We start from the raw sequence: 22,032 nt of genomic DNA, 5'->3' as shown, positions 1-22,032 counted from the left end.
AGGAACATAAATAACATACTGGGCATCTGGAAAGTACTCACAGTGCTTTTCCAGTGCATTTTTGTCTTATTCCAATCTATATTAAATTAATCTCTTTACTCAAATTCTATAACCCATATAATAATATGACATTTTTCGAGTGTTGTGCAATATACATAATAAATTGCATGTCTTGGTTACACATTTAGAAAATACACATTAAATATGAAATACCACATAAAAATAGAGGAGATGTTAAAATGCTGGTTTAACAAAACATTTGACGTAACAGAAATCAAATGATAAAACCCTCTTTGGTTATCAATTGATGATATTTTACAGGAATATACAGTAAAATATTACTGTAAACAGCAGTAAAATTTTCAGCCCTAATTTAAAGGAGACAACCGTTTCTGTACGTCTAAGGCTTTCAGGGGATATAGCAACTAAATGTTTTCTCATCTTGTTAAGTCAGATAACATGACCGTTGTGACGTAAACATTTGAAAACAATTGGATATGTATCCAGTGTAACACCACATATGTGATTGTTTTCCTAGTCTTTCCCAGCCAGCATTCCTAAATGGGCCTCATATGGGATAAATGTGGGCAAGAATATGGGTCCCACATGGTTTTTCCATGGTTTCCATGGTGGATATAAAAATCCAGATAGACCTATGTAGGGCCACCACGGAAACCGCAGACAAAACCATGTGGGACCATATTCTTGCCCACATTTATCAGTGCAATAATAATTTATAATGTTCAGATGTCTAGAAGATCACATTATGTCTTCAACGGTTTATACCATATCTTAGCGTCAATAATTTAGGTTCTAGTCCCTTTTTGATATTCTTCATGAAATCTGATAAGATCATGATTATTCCCTCCAGTAGAAGTAATAAAATTGCTTCATATTGTTGGCTGTCAAAGTGGGAACAAACTGGTCCTTAGTGGGTTTGAATTGATGTAAGGGTCACTATAAAACATGTTTATGGAGGGTGAAAAGGGACAAAATAAATAAATAGATCATCATATCTTTAATTAAATGCCCCATGTGGGACTTTTAATTATGTCCCACATATTCAATTAACCATTTCATTGAGCATACGTATTCAATTAAATAGTTAATTTATTTAATAGACATTCTATAATTCTATTAAAATACAAACTTATAAAAGCCAATGTTAATAATTAATTAATCGAGGGGTGGTGCTAACACTGACTTGTTGAGCTCCACTTTTTTTGAAAATTATGTTAGCTCTTGTAATGCAGAATTCTCATTAGCTTTTGTGTGAGCTGTTAGGAGAGATTTTACAATCAGCAGACATGGAAGCAGGAGTTTATTATTCAAACTTAGCAGATAAAGTCAAAGAATTTCAATTCATGAAACTCATGTTTGACTTCTCTCAAGATAGACCGATATGGCTAGTGAAGCTAAGCAGAAACCGTTAAGAAATCAGTGGATCGTTTTCTATCCCTTTCAACTAGAACATGTTGATTTTTGGCAGCTTGACATGCAATCTGTTTTAATGGCCCCAGAAGATTACTATGCAGTTACTGTTAAAAAGATCAATATTTAGTTGCCAGGCGAGTTGATAAACCCGCTATTTATGGTTGTTTGTTCACATATAGATAGTTGTTTTAATTTGTAAAACAAAGCAAAACAAAAACAAACAAACAAAAATACTGGTTTAAAATGCAATAAGATAAGCGGTTCCTCTCCGCACGCGCACACAAACACGCGGTGGAGCGAGCGTCCAGGTCCCACATCCTGGTACTTTGAGCGTTGTCAAGGCTGCTTCAGGCTGAACACGGCTGGCGGACAGTAGCTGCGGTGGCCTGGCCCTATTCTGTCCAAACAGCGGTCGTATAAAGTGTCCCGGAAAGTTAGGTGTAGCTGGAAGGTAACAGACATGCATGTTTCAGTTCCTTACTGTTGTAATCTTGCTGCTTTTCCTTGTTAGCCTGCTCCTTTTCCCTCCATGTTTAGACGCAGCACACACAGACTGGCGCCCCCTCCGTTCGGACAACAGGCGGAAGATGTTGTCCATTGTGCCGCTGAGTGAGACAGGGATCCGGGCATGCTTTACGTAAAAATGTAGCCATGTATGTCACTAAGGGTTGGTATATTCTCCTTCACTGAGGTTATGTTTAGTAACGTGGCCGCGCCTCAAACCAAACAATTACAAGTAAGGGATAAAGACGGTCTACGACGGGACTAATTTGTGATTGAAAAGGGACATGTTTAAAGGGACAGAGACTGTTTCCTTCCTGGTTACAGTAGCTAACACGTTTTCACACACTCGAATGCTTGGCTTTAAACGGAAGAAAACATCACGAAGCTCCTGTAAAAATGCGTCATGTTTATTTACAAACAAATGTTAACCACAAATGATTTTGGAACAGATGGGTCATTTTAGTCATCTCCATTGTCTCGTTATTTGGACAAAGCCTTCTTATTGTGGTTTAAATAAATTAATAATATTATAGGAATAAAATAAGGAAAAGAAGTGTGTGTGTGTGTGTGTGTATATATATATATATATATATATATATATATATATATATATATATATATATATATATATATATATTGCCTGTGTGAACTCAGAATGTTATTTATGTTGGACAGTTCCATACACAGACTACAGCCATATTCCCTAACCCTGACCCTCAGGGGCCACTGTCCTGTAGGTTTGAGATCTGTCCCTGCCCCAACATACCAGTCTTAAACAATTGTTTAGCATGCCATTAAGTTCAGGTGTGTTGAGGCAGCAAAAACAGTTAAAACACATAAGACCAAGAACAGGGACCAATTCTTTAGAGCAGAATATAAAAATACATATAAAAAGTTTATAGACTGTTGTCTATAAAGTAGGTAGCAGTAAAGTGATCATTGAAAGCAAAGACCAAATAGAAATCACTTTTTGCTTTTATTGAAAGCTTTAAACATCAGTGTTTCTGTCTAATGTGAGAAAAATATTCTTAAAGAAACCCATCAGAACCAAATGGGTCATCCTGTTTAGATGTTTTTAAGATACATCTACACCCATGCTTCACTTGTTATCAGAGCCAGTGCCAGTGGTAGTTAGTTGTCTTTAGTTGACCTTTTTGGCCTCTGACACTCTGTTGGTAAAATGTTTTCTTGCTCTCCCTTAAAAGTATTGATTTAGATTGTTGAAGTCTGTTGAAATGTATGTGATGTTTTATTTCAGTCAGGTTATCTAGACTTTGTTTCAATGCAACAGTGTGTGGTTTTTGTATCTGTAACCATAGATTTATTGTTCTATTTACAATCATGGAACAAGTTAGTGGTCAGTGACTGATTCTGTGACTACACAAGTCCAACACCATGCAAGACAGTTGGAACAAGTCTTTTCTGCCGATACACTATTGCAGTGTAAAATGTTTTCCTCTACTGTGTAATCCTTATTAAAATAATTAATGGACCTTAATTATTTTTAAAGGGTTTTATAACCTCTCTAGGCTTGGTGAGCAAAAGGAACTACTGTTTTTGTAAGATTATTGCATTTTAAATAACATTTGTTCCAAAACCTCCAGACAACCAAAAATCCAGACTTGTTGCTTTTTTACAGTGCTCACATTTGCTGAACAGCAGGTAATCAATTCTCTATATAAGCAACACCTGGCTACTAAATATCCTCCTAATTAATAACAAAACTGCCGGATAAGCTTTGTCTTATTTATGATTATCTTTATGTAGCTCCTGCATATCGGTTTGCTGTATTGTTCTATAATCTGTCCTGTGTAACTAGCTTTATATCAGTATTAAGAATTTTTAAGGCCCAGGGACAAGCAGGTATGTCAACTTGTGATAGGTTCAAACTTTAAAACTTGCATCACTACTTTTTAAATCAGAAGCTGCGGTCTTTGTTTGTAAATGTAATGTGGCAAAAATACTGTTGGTACTAATTCCTCTGCAGTCCAATGTTATCTGAACAACGGCTTTACAATGGATCTTACTGACATTCACAAGTAGAATAACTTTCTTGCTGGTTTGTATTGGATTTCACAGGCTTGTCTAATATTTTCTGTAATATCTTTAGAAAAACATTCGTTACACACTTTGTTTAAACAAAGTTATCATCCTCATCCAGGAAAATACAATTCAACAGGATGTACATGTTTAACGCTCAATAAATTTCAAATATTTGCGAGGTTTAATGCAAAAATGCATCTAAAGGTTGTGTTATTTCCCCTAGGTACTGCTGCATGCCAGTGCAATGCCATCTGCTCAGCAGCATCTCCTGGGAGAACAGTATGGAGTTAACCGCCCTGAGTGTCTACTGAGGAACTCAACTGATTTACTGTGACAAAGATAAATCTTGCTGTTAGATGAGAACTAATGGGCTATCCAAGCTAACGATAGCATGCCATCTCAGAAAGGTAAAGGTTGTCCAGCATCCCATCGCTACCGGCCAGCCTCCGAATATGATGATGCCACGCTAGCCCAAAAGAGAGAATATTGGAGAAACAAGAAAAGGGAGCAAAGGGCCCGAATGTCTGAACAGAGAAAGAAGTCAACACAAGACAGCAGTGAGGAAAAGCTCTCATACATGTATGTCTCTGCAGGGGTCAATACCAATTTGTCAGACCCCTTGGCTGCCTTGTCCTCTCCTTTGCTAAGTAATGATGTCTCCTATAGTTCTTTATCAAAGAGTGAAAGGACAATTGAACACAGTTCTACAAAGGCCCCTAAAAAACAGGAGCGGCATCAGGCAATGACAGTTAGCAAGGTCCTGCGTAACTTGCAGCCAACATCGTGCTCCATTTTGGCTACAGCAGCTGAGGGTGGTTTGGTCACAGTGAAACGTCCAACAACCAAAAGTCTTAGGAATCCGGTTACCTCATCCAAAAGCAGCGGAACCGAACTGAACACCAGTTCATCAGTGCCTCCAGTCAGAGTAACCCCTTTTACCAGCAGCAGCTCCACAAAAACAGAACCCAAGCCATGTGGATCTATGCAGGACTCATCAGTCCCAAACACACCATCAGAGGCACAAGTGGCATTGAATGGGCTGCAGGTGTTACCTTGTGTAACAACAGATACAATGCATGCAGCTTTATGTGGCCCTGCTTTTAATAAAACAGAGGGCCAAAGAACACACACAACACCTCAAAGTGGATTAAAGAGTGCCTTGGTCACTATAAAAAGGGCTACATGTTTTGGCATTACACCAGCTTCCATGGAGTTGGAGGAGGAGAGAGCAGCAAAGCGAAGAGAGCACTGGAGAATCAAAAAACGAGAGCAGAGAGCAAAGCTGGCAGCTAAGACCACTGAAGTCAGAGAGAGGCCACAAAACAGAGATGGGCTACCGGCACAGAAAACAATACTTGTGGCCAACTCAACTCTGACCTCTCAGTCGTTTCTGAGAGGCACAAGCCAGAAGCGGAATCCAGTTCGGGTTAAAGTGCCATATACAACAGTCAAATTGGAGACCGACAACCTGCAACGTGGGTTGGCTGTCCCTGACCTGCAAACAGAGCAGATAAAAGTACAGAATCCACATGGGCATAAGTTGGAACAGACAGTCGTAACGTTTAACACAACCGCAGTAAGGAAGCCAGCAGAATCACAGAAAAAACTAACTTATGTGCATCATTCTAACATTACCCAAGAGACTTCATCATGTAAAACACTTCGACAAAGGTACATTGAAACACAGAAGAATTTCCTGAATCAGAGAAATCTAAGAAATAAACCTTTCTTGACATTTGCAGGGTTTCGTACCAGAGCTATTCCCACAATGGACACTAATGACACACCAGAGCAAATACTAGCCAAGCGGAGAGAGTACTGGCGGAATAAGAAGCGTGAACAGCGAGCTAATCTGTCACTGGAGAAGAAGATTCGACTAAAGGAGAAGGACTCTTTGACACGCCGGGTAAAGCGTTACCAACAAATCCTTGAAGAAATGAGAAAGGCAAGAGCCTTGGCGCATTCAACTGAAAAGACCCCTACACTCGCATCTGAGGCCATTGGGGGGTTTATCAAAGAGGATGGGACTCTGACAATTAACATACCTCAGAGTGCAAAATATCAAAGTATAGTTGGAGACAAAACTGAGGAAAAGCTCCAGGACATTTCTAAGAAGATGCAGCCAACATCACAAACTGACATGAACTGGAGAAGTGTTTCCCCATGTAGGGTAAGTCGGCATTCACCTCTGTCTTGCTCATCTCAGGGTAAAGCTGCTTTTTCTTTTGTCCAGACAGTCAACAAAACTTCTAAATTAATTGCTGTCAAACCACAATCTCACCTTGACATAACTAGTTCCAGTTCAAAGCCAAGCAAAAGTGTTCAGCAGCTCACACTAACTCATCTCCAGTCCCCTCAAAACGCAGCCTCAGCAGCAGGGTCAAAATTTGGTGGCTGTGTCATGAAAATGAGCATCTCAAGCCGTACGCCATCACTTCCACTGCTATCTGTGGGTCCAAAGCTGTCAGAAGAGGAGAGGATGGCGAAGAAGAGGGAGTACTGGAGAACAAAGAAACGTGAGCAGCGAGCAGCTCGTGCTTCTCGCCTGAAACACAGTATTTTCCAAGCAAGGACCAGTACAGGGTTACTGAGGAGGAGGGTGCATACACAAGAATTAAACACCGTGCAGCCGAGCACTAATCTTACTATCGGTGCAGAAAAAGAACAACATTTTCCAAACAACTCTGTGAGTGCTATACCACATGCAAATGAAATAAAACAGGAGGGTGAGTCTGTGCCAGCAGCTGACCTAAATTCTCTACCAGATCGAGCCATCTGTCCAGACAAACCCCCGACCGCCCCACCTGCACCTCCAGAGCTGGAGCCCGAGACGTCTCTTAATTCAGACAGCCAAGCCACCACTCTGCTGGCTGTAGCCTCTATGAAGAAACTGCTGGAGGAATCCCTCAGCTCAGTTTCTGAGAATCAAATCGAACAGGCTGGCGTGGCAATAGGAACAACCGAAGATGCTTTAGAGCAGGACATAAAGCCTGTTTTATCACAGCTTCATTGTGAAAAGAATGACAAGGATTTATTACCTGCTTGCTTGACATCCCAAATTAAAAGCTTGCTGTTGGATAGCGACATGCTGGAGGGAAAAGACTTACCAAATCCCCAGCTCAGTGACGAGGTTCCATCTCTTTCGGCCTCAGGTGAGGTGGCGCACTCCGCCTGCACTCAGTCATCCCAGACGACTTCAGTACCATTCATCACCACAGCCTCGTCATGTGGAACTCAGAGATCTTACAGCAGCAATTGGGCCCATCAAAGCTGCTGGTCTGAGGAGCTACCGAAGCTCCATCACATCACAACTACATCACTGGATCCACTTCAGGAGCATCACCCTGATCAGCATGATCAGCAGAGTCACAACAACTCTGTTCCACCTGCAGAAAGGTTCTGCAGCAGTATGACAAGGACGAGCAGCTCAAACAGCCTTCAGAAGAGGGAATACTGGAAGCTGATGAAAAGGCAGCAGAGGGCGAGGTTAAAGGCCAGACAGAAGGAGATTCTTTCAAAGAATACCCAGGTGAGCCAAGAGTCAACCTCTTGACCTGGATGTTGATTTGTGTCACAATGCAAAATGTTCTGTAAGAGACCTACCAGATGTTAAAAAATGTAAATTTACTGACAGAACTTAAATGTTTTTTGTTGGCTTTTTATGTGGCAGATCAACACAATGTAGTATGTAACTGTGAAGTAGATGGAAAATGATATGATGATGCAGATGTGAACAGTAAGGTATACTCAAAATACAAATATTATATTGTAAAAAAAAAATAAGTCTTTGTCCCACCAAGAGTTTTCAGAGATAAAAGAAACCATTGTATGTTTTATATCTAAGACAGGGTTTCGATTTTGGTTCTCCAGCAAATGTAAAGGGCCATAATTTAACTAAGAACAAACATTTTGATTTATATTTTTCCATTTGCATTTGAGCTGGCTAGAAGTATCTTAGCATAAGAACATAACAGTTGATTTCTGAAGTTGGCTCAGTTCCAGCCTTGTAGGCAGGAGCATCTACCCCCACTGAAACCTGAATCATTACTCCATACCTCATGTTAGTGTTGGGCTCTCTGAAAACTATATCTACACTGCATGTTCCTCTTGCTGAATATCCTTCTGTTTCTGTTATTTTCTATCTTTCAGGCTGCAGGACTTGATATTAATGTTAGTGAATGTGTAAATCCATCAAAGCCATCCATCCAGTCCTGTTCGTCTGTCACAGACAGACCTGCCATGAGCAGCGTCCCTGACATCCTGGTTGGTTCATTATGTAAAACTGAACAGTCACCTGACACACACTGTGTTAAACCCCCCATCATCAGCAGAGAGGGAAACATGAACGATGAACCTTCATCACATCTGACTGACTTTCTTGGAGTTTCTTCACCTCACTGTCAAAAGTGGACACCCAGAGCCACAGAAACTGAGACAGCCTCTTCTCTCCCTACTCTGAAGCCCCCAGACAACCCTCTGACAAGCATCCACCTGCAACCCATTGAACTTCCCGATAGACATCAAAATCCCATCCTTAGTCCTATAAAAATATCCTGTGCTCAACTTCAAAGTCCCATAAATAAGGTGGAGTCTTCTGCCCAGGCAGCATCAATATGCATCATGATGCCTCCAAAGCCCATCCCTGGGGAGTCTGAGGAGGACTTTCTGAAGAGAAAGCGAGAGTACTGGAGGTTAAAAAAGAAGGAGCAAAGAGCAAAGAAGGCATTTCAGTACAAGGGGTGCACCTCAATGAGAGCCTCCGGCGGTGGCAGCAGCTCTGATCTGCCTGGTCAGGATCTACAGACGCTGACGACAGCTATGGAGGTAAGTCCAGAACTAAACGGTGTAGATAGTAAGGCTAGATCCTTATGTGGATCCTTTCAATCTTTGCTGATTTGATCACATTTCCAAATATTTTTGCAATGGATGCAATTAATCTTTTTTTTTTTGCCAAATTTGACTATAAAAAGTAGTCGAATCTTTTACAGATTTATGTAAAATGAAACAAAAACAAATCATGTTCTTGTGAAAGATCTTATGAACTTGCTGCTAATTTTCCTCTCCTGTTTCATTTTTGTAGGTAGGTTGCCGTCACCCTAATCATAATTAGCATTGTTAGTCTCACAACGCATTTTGAGAAAATAGCAACTGGGACTTATGCCATGGTGTCTTCCTGTTTTGTTTTTCCATGTACTTCCTGTAGGATTCCAGTCAGTGGGTAAACTCCTCTGATGCATCAGAAAATCTAATGAGGTGGGAATTTATGTAGCTTCTGTTTTTAGCCTTGCCTCCATCAGCTCTACCTAATATAATCATCTTGTTTCATCAGCATCCCAGTGGATCCCGACCCACCACCCTTCATGTACACCAACTGCCCAGCTCAGGTAGAAGGTAAATGATCATCTGTCACTCTTTGCTCACTAATTTGTTCAGCATGGCACAAAACAAAATTGTCTTTAACTATTTTTTGTTTTCTTTCAGATGAGGCAGATATTTTGTTTGCTGATCATGCTGATGGTGATGATGATCATGATGACGAGGAGGAGGATTCTATGTCAGAGGAGGTCTGGAGAAACCGCTACCTCATGGACTATGATCCACTCAACCAGCTGCTGGTGTGCATGGTCTGTGGTGAGCTGCAGTACTCCCACAGCCTGGAGGGAGTGCGGGCCCACATCGACGAGGCGCACCCCCTCACCCTCCAGCTGGAACCCAGGGAGAAACAGAGGATCCTGGAGGCCTGGGATGAGCAGGTGTCGCAGCGGGAGCGCTTCTTCAGCAGCCAGCTGCAGCAGCACTGTGGTGCTGCAGAAGGTACCCTGAGCCTGCTAACATGTTTTACCTGGCTAACAGCAAACACTATAAACTTCACATTCACTCAGTCATAAAGTCTTGGATAGCAGCAGTTCAGTCTTCCTGTGCCAGAGATGAACACGATGCTTGGCAATTCTACAATCCCAAGATCCAATAAGTCCCATAAAATTCCTATTTTTATTTTTATTTGTGTTGTTAAATGTGTGCTTTTGAAAAAGTTGATCTGAAACAGCTTGAAAGAAGAAAAGCAGTGTTTGGACATTAGACAGTTGTTGCTGCCAGTAACAGGTTTTGTTACCTGTTCATGTCAGAATATATTCACACGTAATAGTTAAATGTTATTTTCAAAGTAGATGCTCATAATTTAATCTTTACTAGTCACAAAGAGCATTTCAGTTCACCTGAATGCCTTCGTCCTTTTCCACAGTGAGCATGTCAAATACCTCAGACAGCCGTTTCTAGAACAAATTCAGCTCAGCTATAAGGACCGTCCAACTGAGGTCCGGTTGTTGGAAATAAACAGCTGAGACTTCTGCTCTGAACCCCATTGAAAACCTCACGGTTATTCCACCAAATACTGACTTATGATCTCTTCCTGAGTTAAAACATTAGTATTGTGGCTTCTAAATGAAAATGAACTTGTTTGCTTTGCATTATTTGAAGTCTGAAAGCGCTGCATCTTTTTTGTTATTTTGACTTTTACTCATATTCTGCAAATAAATACTACATTTTTGCTTGGAATTTCAGCAAAAATTTAGTATTTTTATGAACTACTGACTACTCTATATCAGTAATTCATAAAAATACTGTTCTTTCATAGAATAAAAGAACAATGTTCATTTTACTCAAACATATAACTATAAACAGTAAAATCAGAAAAACTGTTCATTTTAAGTGGTCTCTTAATTTTTCCAGAGCTGTTTATATTAATAAGATAAGTCAGATTCCCACCAACACATATAGACAGATTCAGAGAATAACATTATGACCATTGACAGGCAAAGCGAATAACTGAAATCGTAGAAGTGTGTATCACAGAAAGTGAATGTGCTTATATATTTTTATCAATCGATTGATCTGTATGCATGTGAATTTATCTTTTATTATTGATGCTTTTTGCCCTCAGATTATATTTGAACAACATACAAAAATAATCTTTTCAAATAAATGTAATAACAGGATTCTGGACTTGTGTGACGTTCCTGAGATCATTGATCCTTTCTGGTATATTGATTTTATATGCAGTATGACCACATGATTAATCTGTGAGATAAAGGGTTCTGGTCGGGTTCTGGGGATCAAATTCTGCTTCCACTCACTGACATGTAACCCAATCTTTAACCCAGAACATGCATCGGTGTTAAAACTTTTTCACATCTTCTACCTGACTGATTCCCAGTCAGGTAGAATCTGAAGTAGAATTTGAGCTACTATAAATAGCTCAAATTCTATTTTTTCTTTGCTTTGTATTTTTCAGTTTAATCAAAGTCTTGTTGATGATATTTTGACTGTTTTATGCTTTCTGACTTGTTTTTGCAGAAACATACAGGAACTGATGTGTAAAGGAGATTGCTGCAGAGTTGACTGGAAACCAAGTCCAGAAGAGAACATCATCTTTCTATTTCTTCTCTCAGTTCTGTTTTCCATTTCTTTTTATTTAATTAAACAAAATCATTTTAAAAGAAAAGGCTAGGTTAGGTTGTGGGTTTCGGAAAAGAAACGCTTTCGTAGAAAGCTTTTTTGGATTAAAACTGGGCCAGATTATATATTTCTTGATTATATTTGGGAATAAAAGACCAACAGATTTACTGGGCTTGATTTGTTCCCACAGTTTAAACCTATTGAATAATTCAGTTCTGGACACATTCCAGTCTTTGTGTTGTTTTTCCCCCCTCTGGATCCAGGTTCAGTTCGTGGCTGTCTCAAGTTGTGTAGCTGCTTTTTAAGAGTGTCCGTACCATGCTGCTCTTTGAAGCCCTTTACTGTATATTCTCCTGTTTTATTATTTGAGGCAGCTTTTTCTTCTGACTTCATCGTGGAAATCTTTCTGCAGTACCTTCAGGGTTTTTTTTTCTCTTGTATGTAAATAAATACAAAGGTAGCTGTGAAAGGCCAAATTTTTTAATGCTGTTTATTGTTAATATTATTTTTAACATTATTTATTATTTGTTGATCTTTCTTAAACATAGTTGTTAGCTGCAGATGCATTATTCATTCATACATTTCCATGTAGAGTAGGACAGTCTCTCATTTGTAAGTATTGAATAAAGATTTTTCTGCATGAGTAGTAAATGAAGCATCGCAGCTAAATATCAGAATGCATTCCCGATTTTTGGTTTTTATCTCCTCTTTAGTATGAAGCTTAACATCCTGAATGAACTTTCTAAGCACAAAGTGAGAAAACCGAAGCACAGCTGTGACAGAGTGAGGCGCTGGACTTTACCTTGTTTTTTCACATTCGAATGTAACTTGATGACATGTTTACCTGTTTGAGAAGAATCTTTAAATGCCTTTTCCAGTAATAAATCATTTCTACATTTTGGTTATTCAGTGCAGTTTTTTATACACATCTTATTCAATAATTATTCTGATTAGACTTTAAAATAAAGTCTTTTACTGTCTTCATAAAAATCCAGAAATAATCCAAGTCTGGGGGTTTAGAAATGGCTAAAACAGATAAAATGGAAAAGAAATATTAGACTCCTGCTCACTTCATTAAGAGTGGTTAACCTAAACCATTAAAACCGGATTGGTTTGTTTATTTTCTGGTTTTAACACCTAAGTTTAAAAAAGTGACTATATATGGTAGAACAAAGTATTTCATTTTTAATTTGTTGGGGACTTTGTAACGTTTTCCCAGAGGTGATACAGCTGTAACCAATGTCACTATGTGTTAGAAATTCTAAAAGTTGAAATGAACCCATCAGGAACATTTTAATGAACTAGTTAGCATCATGGTGTTTACATAGTAGCCATCATCAGGCAGGATGTACAAACATATTTTGACAAGGTGAAAATATATTTGTAATGTAATTTATGACTTTTTCCATATGTGTGCAGAGCTGCAGTCAGTCATGAGCCAAAATCAGTCAGGAACTGCAGTATGCTTTCAACAAGTTTTTTCACTGGTACTGGATGGAATGTCAGACAAGTGTATGAGATTGGTGTAAGACATGTACCAGAACAGTGGTGAGGTGTGATTCCAGAAACAGAGAGGATCAGTATGGGAGAACATCAGGGATCCGCTCTGAGTCTTTCAGTCTGCAGAGGTGATGGTCAGGATGGTCTCAGTATATCCACACTGTGCAAGGAAAGTATGGAGTGAGTGCAAACCAACCCACAGCATGATGCTGCCACCACAATGCACAACAGCTGGGTTTGGAAGCCTCACTTTGACTCATTTAAGCATATTAGTTACTGCGGACAGATAATTCATTGTGTCTCACCAATCAGTCTTTCACTATAAAGGTATTAAGATTGTTAGTGTGAGCAGCTGAAAGTCTCTGTTGAACTTGAAAGTGTTTGTTTTTGGGGAGACATAAAACTGGCTTTACTGTGGACAGACACGCTGATGGTCATGACAGGCTTCAGCATCGGCTGTTCAACATGCTAACCTATCACCTTTGTTCAGAGGTTGACAGTTTTGGTCTTCTGGGCAAAGTGTTGACATCCAATTTACTTCTACTTTAGAAGTGGTTCAAAACAACTTTCCCACCTTGTCTACTATTCTCCCTCCAAGATCTTTGTGTTCTTAAACCAGTGGTGTTTAAAGTATTAGAGCTTTCTTTAGTTCATCACTCCTGAATTAAATGATGGTTCATGAACAGAAATCTAAAGAACTTTGACATGCTGAGGTAGTTGAACCATTGGAATCAGCCGTGTTGGAGCAGAGACTCATTTAAAACTGCTAAGACACCATGAGCGGCCTTTAACAACAGCTGGACACTTCAGCAGTTGAATCAGATGTCTGACCTCCATCAGCAGAATGTTTCTCAGCCATGCAGAGGCCTGGTAAATAGTCATTCATTTGATTCAGGTGTGTTTAGAGTAGTTGCAGGATTGTAGCTCTTGGATACTGGACTTGGGAATCCCTGCCTTTCCAATCAATCTATCTTTGTTGTCCACTCCAACTGAACTCGACAAATAGAGAATATGCTGGACTGTGTTTAAAGAATCATTTTAGAGGCTGCTATTGTTCAATGCCTGAACTGATTAGAAAGAACAATGAAGCTGAAGACTTTACTCTTTCACACCCTGATTATGTTGTTGACAGTGAATATTGTTGTTTCTGAAAAAGATAATCATACTCAGGATATGGTCTTTCTACTATAAGGCAAACCTAGTCTGAAATTATATCCAACACGTTTTGAGTTTAGAATAAGAGATCGTTATAGGATGCACTGATTGTAGCTTTCTGGATGATCATTTTTTTTGTCTGAAAGGAGGCAAAGTTGGCAACAGCAGGTCGACTTTTTGTTTTAAACCGCTCCAGTACAGACATGACCTGGTGGGCGGGTCCATCAGCCAGCCATCTTTCACAGCAGAGCTAAAGGGGACAGAGGCTGATTTTCAGAGCTTTGCTGTATTGAGATCAGTGTATAAGGTCAGTTTCACATGGTTAGCCAATCACTGATCAGCCAAAATAAATGGCATAAATAAAAGGAAAATGGTGACCACTGCCAGTAGATTACTGGGCATCAGTCAAAATATCCTCAAACAAATCTAAAACCTGACATCTCAGGACAAAGCAAAAAATATTCCAGCATATTAAAAACATCCACAGCTATGAACCGTCAGAAGCTCTCACTCCCTTTTCACAAACAAAACCAAACCAAACAGACCTGCAAAAAAAAAAAAAAAATCAGCAGCATTTGTTTTGAAATGTTTGCTTAATTTTCTGATCCGATCTGAGCAATAAAAACATTTCGTGTTTCGCTCATGACTTTTCATTAGACAGTTTTTAGGTTTACTGCAACCTCACGTTGCAGACGATCTTGTAGATTAATTCAGACCTGATATGGTCCGTTGTTGAAATGCTGTGGTGTTTTTCTGTCATGTTTTATGTTAGTTGGAAGGTGATGAAAGCATTTAAAGTAAATATGACAGCATTTGTCATGATTACACAAAAAAATAACTACAGCTCTTTTCTAAGGATAGAAGAGGAGTGAGACTCCGCAACACAAAATAATGTTTTAGATGATATACTAAACATTTCTACAGCTCTGATGAATTTGTACATTAAATTAACTAGCTTTACACAAGTCTAACTCTACCATGGAGAAACAAACACGTCACAGCAGAAATACAGAGTTCGTTTTCCAATTCTGTGATGAAGAGTTCATTGTTTCATCCCACGGCTTCTCCTAGGCTCCTCCTCCTCCACCGCAGCCTCAGAATCTTCAGCAGGCAGTCCGTCTTCCCTTTGGCTCTGTGGAGGAGGTTGATGACTATGACCCGCCTCTGTGTCCGCCACTCCTTCCAGTTCCCGAGTTCCAGCATCCAGGCGGAACAGAGTGGGAATTCTCCCTAGGATGGGGTTGTTCTGCTGGAGGCCGGAGATCCACTGGTTCAGAGTGGCCTGGTCTCCCTGGCTGGTCATGCACATGGCGAAGACTGGACCTTCATCCACTGAAAGGTAAACACACACGTGTTACACACCGCCAGACCAGTTAAGCCAGGCTAATAGAAGGCTGCAGCCATCTTACAGTCGTCCACATCAAAGTTCTCCTCGTCCCCCAGGTCACGGTCCAAATCCAGATCTAGCTGCAGAGGATAGTAGAAGCAGCGCTCTGGATCGTAGACTTCCTCTTCCTGTGGAGAGAATGATCACAGGGATACAACTGGGAAACCTGCTCACTGTATCAATCAATCAAATCTAACTTCAGTAAATCAGTGTATTCTATTCTATACACAACCAGAAGGAGGGTAGGATCATCAGTGGAAACAGAAACAGTTAGCTGCTCCTCAGATAGAAGCAGCATAAACTGTGTTGAGTATTTGTTCACTTCACATATGGTAGCACTTCACAGCCAAATCTGCATCAATAACATTGATATTAAATATAATATAGGATTTAGAAACCTTTTCTTCAGGAGGCGTGGGGTCAGCTCTGAGGATGTAGTAGTAGACACAAGTCTTCTTCAGCCACAGGGGGAAGGGCCCCTCCACAAACACAGGCCTGTTTGGGTTATGCTTGGCCAGCAGCTCCATCTGGTTGGGGCTCTGAATGCCTGACATCAGGAAACGGAGAGCAACATGCACCACACACACTATGAAACTGACGGAATAAAATAAAAATGTTCATCTTTATGATTTGATCTTTACATGAGTAGGAAATCAGAAGCTAAATATCTGATTTTTATTGAACTCTAACAAAACGCAGCATTTTATATTATCTAACATCACAACTTTTTTTTTTTTGTTTTGTTTTGGAAGATGACATGAAACTCCATACCTACAATATGTGGAAAGCTGATTTCTTCCCCACTTTCAGTAATGTCAGTGAAGGGCAGCTGTCAGGAAGAACAATCAATAACATGAAATTCTCAATGATGCTGATTATTAAATCCAATTTGAAACATGGGAGCTGACATCTGTTAGTTGTCTTTCAGTAAATATACAACAGAATAGTTTGTTTTTCTCAGAAAAAAAAAAAACCCAAAAAACCCCCAAACGTACATTAGGACAGTGCTATAAGATGTATGATCCATATGACTGATAGCCCACATTCTAATGCAGGGGTCTTCAACCCTGGTCCTCAACATCTACTGTTCTGCAGGTTTTAGATACAAATGAAAGAATCGTTGCCAGACCTTTGTCAAGCTGAAAAGGTAATTCAAACACTTGATTCAGCTGTGTTGGAAAAGGGATGCATCTAAAACCTGCAGGCCAATACATGTTGAGGACCAGGTTGGAGACCCCTGTTCTAATGGCAGTACTTAAGCTAGAATTAGCATTTTAGCTTACAAAATACTTTTTGTAAGCTGGATGGAGTACTTTACTGTAGGTCTACAACAGGGGTCTGCAACTCCAATCCTCTGCGTCTGGCAACTTTTAGATGCGTTTCTGCTTCAACACACCTGAGTTGAAGAATGAAGGAATCAGCAGGACTCTGGAGAACCTGACTGAATACTGAGGAGATGATTCAGTCATTTTATTCATTTAGGAACACATTTAAAAGCTGCAGGACGCCGTTAAACCTGAGGGTCGCAGAACCTAACATGGCATCAAGACCCCTGATTTGGATCCGACTGATACGCAAACAGTTAGGCCCCATTAAGTTTCTTTAGAAATTTTCTAGTTCTTAATGTTGTATGAGCTAAGATAAGCTAAAACTGTACCTGATAAACTGTAGTTTTAGCATCCAAGTCGTTGGCAATGCGATTCAGGCTCAAGATAGCCAGGTCCACAGGGTCTTCAGGCAGAGGCTGAGGAACAGGGAAGGGATTTACATGCTTGAACTTGGGGAACCAGTACATGATGCGTTGGTACTTTCTTATAGGGTGGCTCTTCTCCCCAAAGATCTGGACCAGTAGGACCTTAGTCTCAATGTTGGGCATTATACCTGAAGCAAAGACAGTAACAGTCGAACTGTAACCTCTGGAATTCGTTTATTACTCAGTATTCCAGCTCCACTTGGAACTCTGCTCTCTATATTAAATGGAGAAGACACCTACCGTAGCTCTCCATCTGCTCCAGAACCTGAACCCCACACTCCTGCTGTCTAGGATAGTGGTTGAACATTCGCTGAATAAAGTTTCTGGGCACAAACACCTCTTTGGGAAAAACATCCAGCAGTTTGTTGTATACGGTTAGGTCTCTCTCTACTCCAAATTCTGGCATTTTCTTCAAAGCAGCGTAGATGAACTCCACATGACCACGCCGTCTTATGTCCGTCTTAGTGAAGACATCAATCACTTGGTTAAATGTGGCCTTGGTTTTGGACTCTTTGGCCACCTGCTCAAACAAATCCTCCTGGGTGACCAAGGACTTGGTCTTCTTCGTGCCATCGTCATTAACAAACCGTACTAGTTCCGGTTGACTCTTTGCCGACACTGGGCTGCAACGAAACTGCCTCAGCACCTACAAATGTTATACATTTGGAAGAAGCAGTCATATTAAGCATAAACCAGATTATGCATTATTTCATTAATGGAAAAATAAACAGTCTGATTAAAATAATAAAGCAACAAGCCAAGAAAGAATGATTTGATTCGCATGGAAATGGGTCCACATGCAGACTAGGGATGTAAATATTGTATCACGTCTTTCGATTTTATATGTTAAAGATCTAAAATGTCTGAACCATAAAAATGGATCAAACATTTGACCCTTAAACCACCCCCATTCAGTTAGGGAATGGGCTGGTTAGTAAACAAACTGGAGCTTACCTGCTGCTGTTGGTTGTGTTGCACAATAAGCTGACCGGAGGACGGGGACAGGAGCAAAGAACCGCGCTGGACAACAGTCCGGCCGGACCGAACCAGCTGCAAGAGGCACCGGGAACACTTCATCCTGTCAGCGGGGCCATCCGACACATTTCCATCTGACAGGATGGCACTCAGTCATGAACAGAGCATGAAACGACAACGATAGCGCACCTGGATAGCTCTATTTTTACACAAACCAATAAAACAAACACACTAAAGCGGAAAATGTCAGAAAACTACTATTTATGTTCACATATTTAGTTAAATATTCCTCATGTACACATTAGATTAACACATAAAGATATTCTTAAACCAGCGGAGCGAACAAACATACTTTTAGTAAAGTCTCCTTCAAAACTTACTTCATGTGGACGCATCCATGTTGAGAAGCCGGAGGAACATCCTGGTTCTGCACAGTTATTATTCCCCCTCAAACAACAGAAACATTGGCGCACCGGAGTAGTTCGGAGTAGTTCCGAAGTATCTTCCCCCCTTTTTTGTTAGGTTAATTGCGCTTTATTTATTCTTTGTTTATATATATATATATATATATATATATATATATATATATATATATATATATATATATATATATATATATATATATATATATATAAGGAAAATTCCCTTCTCACCCTCCGCGGGTGGTCTCTCTTTAATCCTCTGAGCTCGGGTCCTCTACCAGAGGCCTGAGAGCTTGAGGGTTCCTCCAGTATCTTGGCTGTGCCTAGAACTGCACATTTCTGGACTGAGATGTCTGATGTTGTTCCTGGGATCTGTTTGAGCCACTGCTCCAGTTTGGGGGTGACTGCCCCGAGGGCCCCGATGACCACAGGCACCACTGTGGTCTTCACCTTCCAGGCCTTCTCCAGTTCCTCTCTGAGGCCCTGGTATTTCTCCAGTTTCTCATGCTCCTTTTTCCTGATGTTGTAGTCACTTGGTATTGCTTCATCCACCACAACGGCTTTCCTCTGTTCTTTATCCACCACCACAATGTCCGGTTGGTTCGCCATTACCATCTTGTCTGTCTGGATCTGGAAGTCCCACAGGATCTTAGCTCGGTCATTCTCCACCACCTTTGGGGGTGTTCCCTACTTAGATCTCCGGGCTTCCAGTCCATATGCTGCACAGATGTTTCTGTACACTATGCCCGCCACTTGGTTATGTCGTTCCATGTACGCTTTCCCTGCCAGCATCTTGCACCCTGCTGTTATGTGCTGGACTGTCTCAGAGGCCTCCTTGCACAACCTACACCTTGGGTCTTGTCTGGTGTGGTAGGTCTGAGCCTCTATTGCTCTGGTGTTTAGGGCTTGTTCCTGGGCGGCCAGGATGAGGGCCTCTGTGCTGTCCTTGAGTCCAGCTTTTTCCAGCCATTGGTAGGATTTCCTGATATCAGCCACTTCAGTTATTTGTCGGTGGTACATCCCATGTAGGGGCTTGTCTTCCCATGATGGTTCCTCCAGCACCTCGTCCTCTGTTCCCTATATATAAACTTTCAAGTTCTTTGTGTCTGTAATGTTTTTAACTGTAAAGCACTGTTTCTATTAGGTGCTCTATGAATAAAGGTTGTTTAATTTGAATCTGAAAAATTCTGAAGGGAAACTAAAGACATGCTTTAATTTAATTGATTTTTTATTTATTTATTTTTGCCGTAACCTGAAAAAATACAGAACACCCTACAATCCTCCATACATTTATGCTAAAGCCCAAGCTTGATAGGGTGCAGTAACACCAATCGTCTTGTGGTGACGACAGAGGCTCACTAACTGCAGACACATTTTGTCACACATGATGGGTATAAAAAGTTGAGGTCTTTGTTTATGGTATTCCAGTTTCAAATCTCTTCGCCTATAGTTAGAGAAACTGAGATTATTACAGTTGGGGTGAAAGTGCTGTTGAGTAGACCTTTAATATTTTCTAAAATGCTATTAGAATAAACGACGTGATTTGTTTTTTTGTTTAGTTTTACTACATTTTTATAACTATCTGCTTTAGAGTTCTTAGTGTATCCAGTTCTGTTTAGTTTCAGTGCTAAACCGTGTTTTATTTAGAGGAGAAAACGCGTTTCCGGTGTTGCTATCCGCGCATATTTGGAGATTGACACGCAATGAGCGTGTATGCATGACTCTCCTCTCTCAGCATGGAAAACTCACCGTAGCTTGGCGTTGACTCTATATCCAAACAAACTGCACTTTTAAAGCTGGAACCTGGACTTCGGGATTATGGATTCCTCCACCAACAGTCTGGGTAAGTAAAAGAGTCAAATTCGCCTTTTAGTTTCAACTGGGATTAGATGTAATTATGTTGATCGCTGTGTGAAAACTTCACTCCCATGCAGCAAAGGAGTTTACCTCACTGTAAAAGCCTAAACATTGTCTTTACTTTCGCTCAGCGCAGCTAAGACCTAGAAAATCAGATGTAACATTTATTAAAACTAACCAAACTGTCAGGTCTGTCGTCCTGATTGGACGCAGCTTTTAGGCGCAGTGCTGCCGCATTCTTCACCGTGTTTTGATGGAAGATTATAGTGAGGGCTTCGGACAGGCTCAAAGTGACTGCACACAGAGGAAGCTGAAGCACCAGTTCGCTCTCTCTCTCTCTCTTTTATTTTCTTTACTTTTCTTTTCTTTCCATATCTACAATATGTGTAAGAATCTAAGCATGACCGCAGCCCTCATGCGTGGGTGTGTGTGCGCATGTGGAAGAGCTGCAGATTTGAGAGACAGCAGGCGCAAATCGTGACACCGCACCTCGTACTGGCACTTCCGGTGGCAGGTCTGACACCTGCCACAAGTGCCACTGCGTTCGGCTGACTTCGGCTGACCTCGGCACCTCTTACTGGCACTTCCGCTGACACCTGCCACAAGTGCCACTGCCTTCGGGACTAGCTGCCAGAGTTGCCACTGCGTTCGGCTGACTTCGGCTGACCTCGGCACCTCGTACTGGCACTTCCGGTGGCAGGTCTGACACCTGCCACAAGTGCCACTGCGTTCGGGATTAGCTGCCAGTGCTGCCGCTGCGTTCGGCTGACTTCGGCTGACCTCGGCACCTCTTACTGGCACTTCCGCTGACACCTGCCACAAGTGCCACTGCTTTCGGGACTAGCTGCCAGAGTTGCCACTGTGTTCGGGTGACTTCGGCTGACTTCGGCTGACCTCGGCACCTCTTACTGGCACTTCCTCTGACACCTGCCATTAGTGTCACTGTTTTCGGGTCTAGCTGTCAGTGTTGCCACTGCGTTCGGCTGACTTCGGCTGACTTCGGCACCTTCCAAGGGTTGCCACGACCTCATACTGGCACCTCCCACGCCTCACGGACCCCTCTCGCCTATTTTTGCTCACGAGATTTAGGGCGGCCATCTTATAGCGTTCGACCGCTCCACTCAGCGTTATATGTTTAACAGGCACAATGACGTATTTGAACATTTAATCTTTCATAACACGCTGTTTTGTTACTGGAAACCTTATACATGCAGCCATATTTATAAACAGTTGTATTTTTAAAGTATTTTTAATTGTATTATACATACTTCAGCATATTTAAATATGCTTAGTGGGGAAAACAATAGAATAGAAATATAATATTCTTTGGTGACAGCTTCTGTGTCAGAATTAATATGAATGAATTTATAATTAATGAAAATAATGGTGGATCTGGCACAAAGTATTGCATTTCTTGTTAAGTATTCTGTTCCCTTAAAAAAAGCAAATATGCCCTGGTCTATTTTTTATACAGTCTCAAATTTCAGTTTCCAATAAACAGCCTCAGTGAAAACATGTTGACAGTTGCCATAAGCTGTCACTTGTGC

The 22,032-nt window shown here is 40.9% G+C and overlaps 3 protein-coding genes across 6 annotated transcripts in view; 2 read left to right on the top strand and 1 right to left on the bottom strand.

The window, feature by feature from the left end:
- The first annotated feature begins 1,462 nt into the window (after positions 1 to 1,462).
- Positions 1,463 to 12,337, top strand: LOC106918377 (uncharacterized). 2 transcript variants are annotated; one of them, XM_014988075.2, is made up of 8 exons: positions 1,463 to 1,885; positions 1,972 to 2,087; positions 4,205 to 7,510; positions 8,131 to 8,805; positions 9,185 to 9,234; positions 9,311 to 9,372; positions 9,463 to 9,795; positions 11,335 to 12,337. In XM_014988075.2, the coding sequence occupies exons 3-8, from the start codon at positions 4,373 to 4,375 to the stop codon at positions 11,349 to 11,351; spliced, it is 4,275 nt and encodes a 1,424-aa protein (XP_014843561.2). In that variant the 5' UTR covers positions 1,463 to 1,885; positions 1,972 to 2,087; positions 4,205 to 4,372; the 3' UTR covers positions 11,352 to 12,337. The 2 variants fall into 2 exon arrangements, with proteins under 2 accessions (XP_014843561.2, XP_014843563.2); XM_014988077.2 differs by lacking the exon at positions 1,972 to 2,087.
- Positions 12,338 to 14,361: 2,024 nt separating this feature from the next.
- On the bottom strand, positions 14,362 to 20,465 carry ecsit (ECSIT signaling integrator). Of its 2 annotated transcripts, none has more exons than XM_088015099.1 (8): positions 20,378 to 20,465; positions 18,186 to 18,340; positions 17,472 to 17,877; positions 17,136 to 17,359; positions 16,250 to 16,307; positions 15,877 to 16,025; positions 15,501 to 15,606; positions 14,362 to 15,423 (listed from the first exon to the last, which is right to left on the bottom strand). In XM_088015099.1, exons 2-8 carry the CDS (start codon positions 18,306 to 18,308, stop codon positions 15,134 to 15,136), a joined length of 1,356 nt encoding a protein of 451 aa, XP_087871225.1. In that variant the 5' UTR covers positions 18,309 to 18,340; positions 20,378 to 20,465; the 3' UTR covers positions 14,362 to 15,133. The 2 variants fall into 2 exon arrangements, with proteins under 2 accessions (XP_087871225.1, XP_014843567.1); XM_014988081.2 differs by lacking the exon at positions 20,378 to 20,465 and adding an exon at positions 18,587 to 18,687.
- Positions 20,333 to 22,032, top strand: part of eml3 (EMAP like 3) — a 46,812-nt gene continuing 45,112 nt past the window's right edge. For both annotated transcript variants that reach the window (XM_014988084.2, XM_014988083.2), the window contains exon 1: positions 20,333 to 20,471. In XM_014988084.2, coding sequence (XP_014843570.1) covers positions 20,447 to 20,471 — 25 coding nt within the window. In that variant the 5' untranslated portion in view covers positions 20,333 to 20,446. The remainder of the gene's footprint in view (positions 20,472 to 22,032) is intronic.

Source organism: Poecilia mexicana, unplaced genomic scaffold (genome assembly GCF_051168715.1).
Source record: "Poecilia mexicana isolate PSO_F unplaced genomic scaffold, ASM5116871v1 scaffold_18, whole genome shotgun sequence".
Taxonomy (NCBI): Eukaryota; Metazoa; Chordata; class Actinopteri; order Cyprinodontiformes; family Poeciliidae; genus Poecilia; species Poecilia mexicana.
This window is presented reverse-complemented; position numbering and strand designations above follow the sequence as displayed.

Bases quoted from the DNA above. Each gene is read 5' to 3' on its own strand.
- LOC106918377 (XM_014988077.2), top strand. From the start codon at position 4,373: ATGCCATCTCAGAAAGGTAAAGGTTGTCCAGCATCCCATCGCTACCGG. The intron at 7,511-8,130 runs GTGAGCCAAGAG...TCTATCTTTCAG, and splicing joins TTCTTTCAAAGAATACCCAG to GCTGCAGGACTTGATATTAA. The intron at 8,806-9,184 runs GTAAGTCCAGAA...TACTTCCTGTAG, and splicing joins CGCTGACGACAGCTATGGAG to GATTCCAGTCAGTGGGTAAA.
- ecsit (XM_088015099.1), bottom strand. From the start codon at position 18,308: ATGAAGTGTTCCCGGTGCCTCTTGCAGCTGGTTCGGTCCGGCCGGACT. The intron at 17,878-18,185 runs GTAAGCTCCAGT...TAACATTTGTAG, and splicing joins AACACAACCAACAGCAGCAG to GTGCTGAGGCAGTTTCGTTG. The intron at 15,607-15,876 runs GTTTCTAAATCC...TTCTCTCCACAG, and splicing joins CCACGCCTCCTGAAGAAAAG to GAAGAGGAAGTCTACGATCC.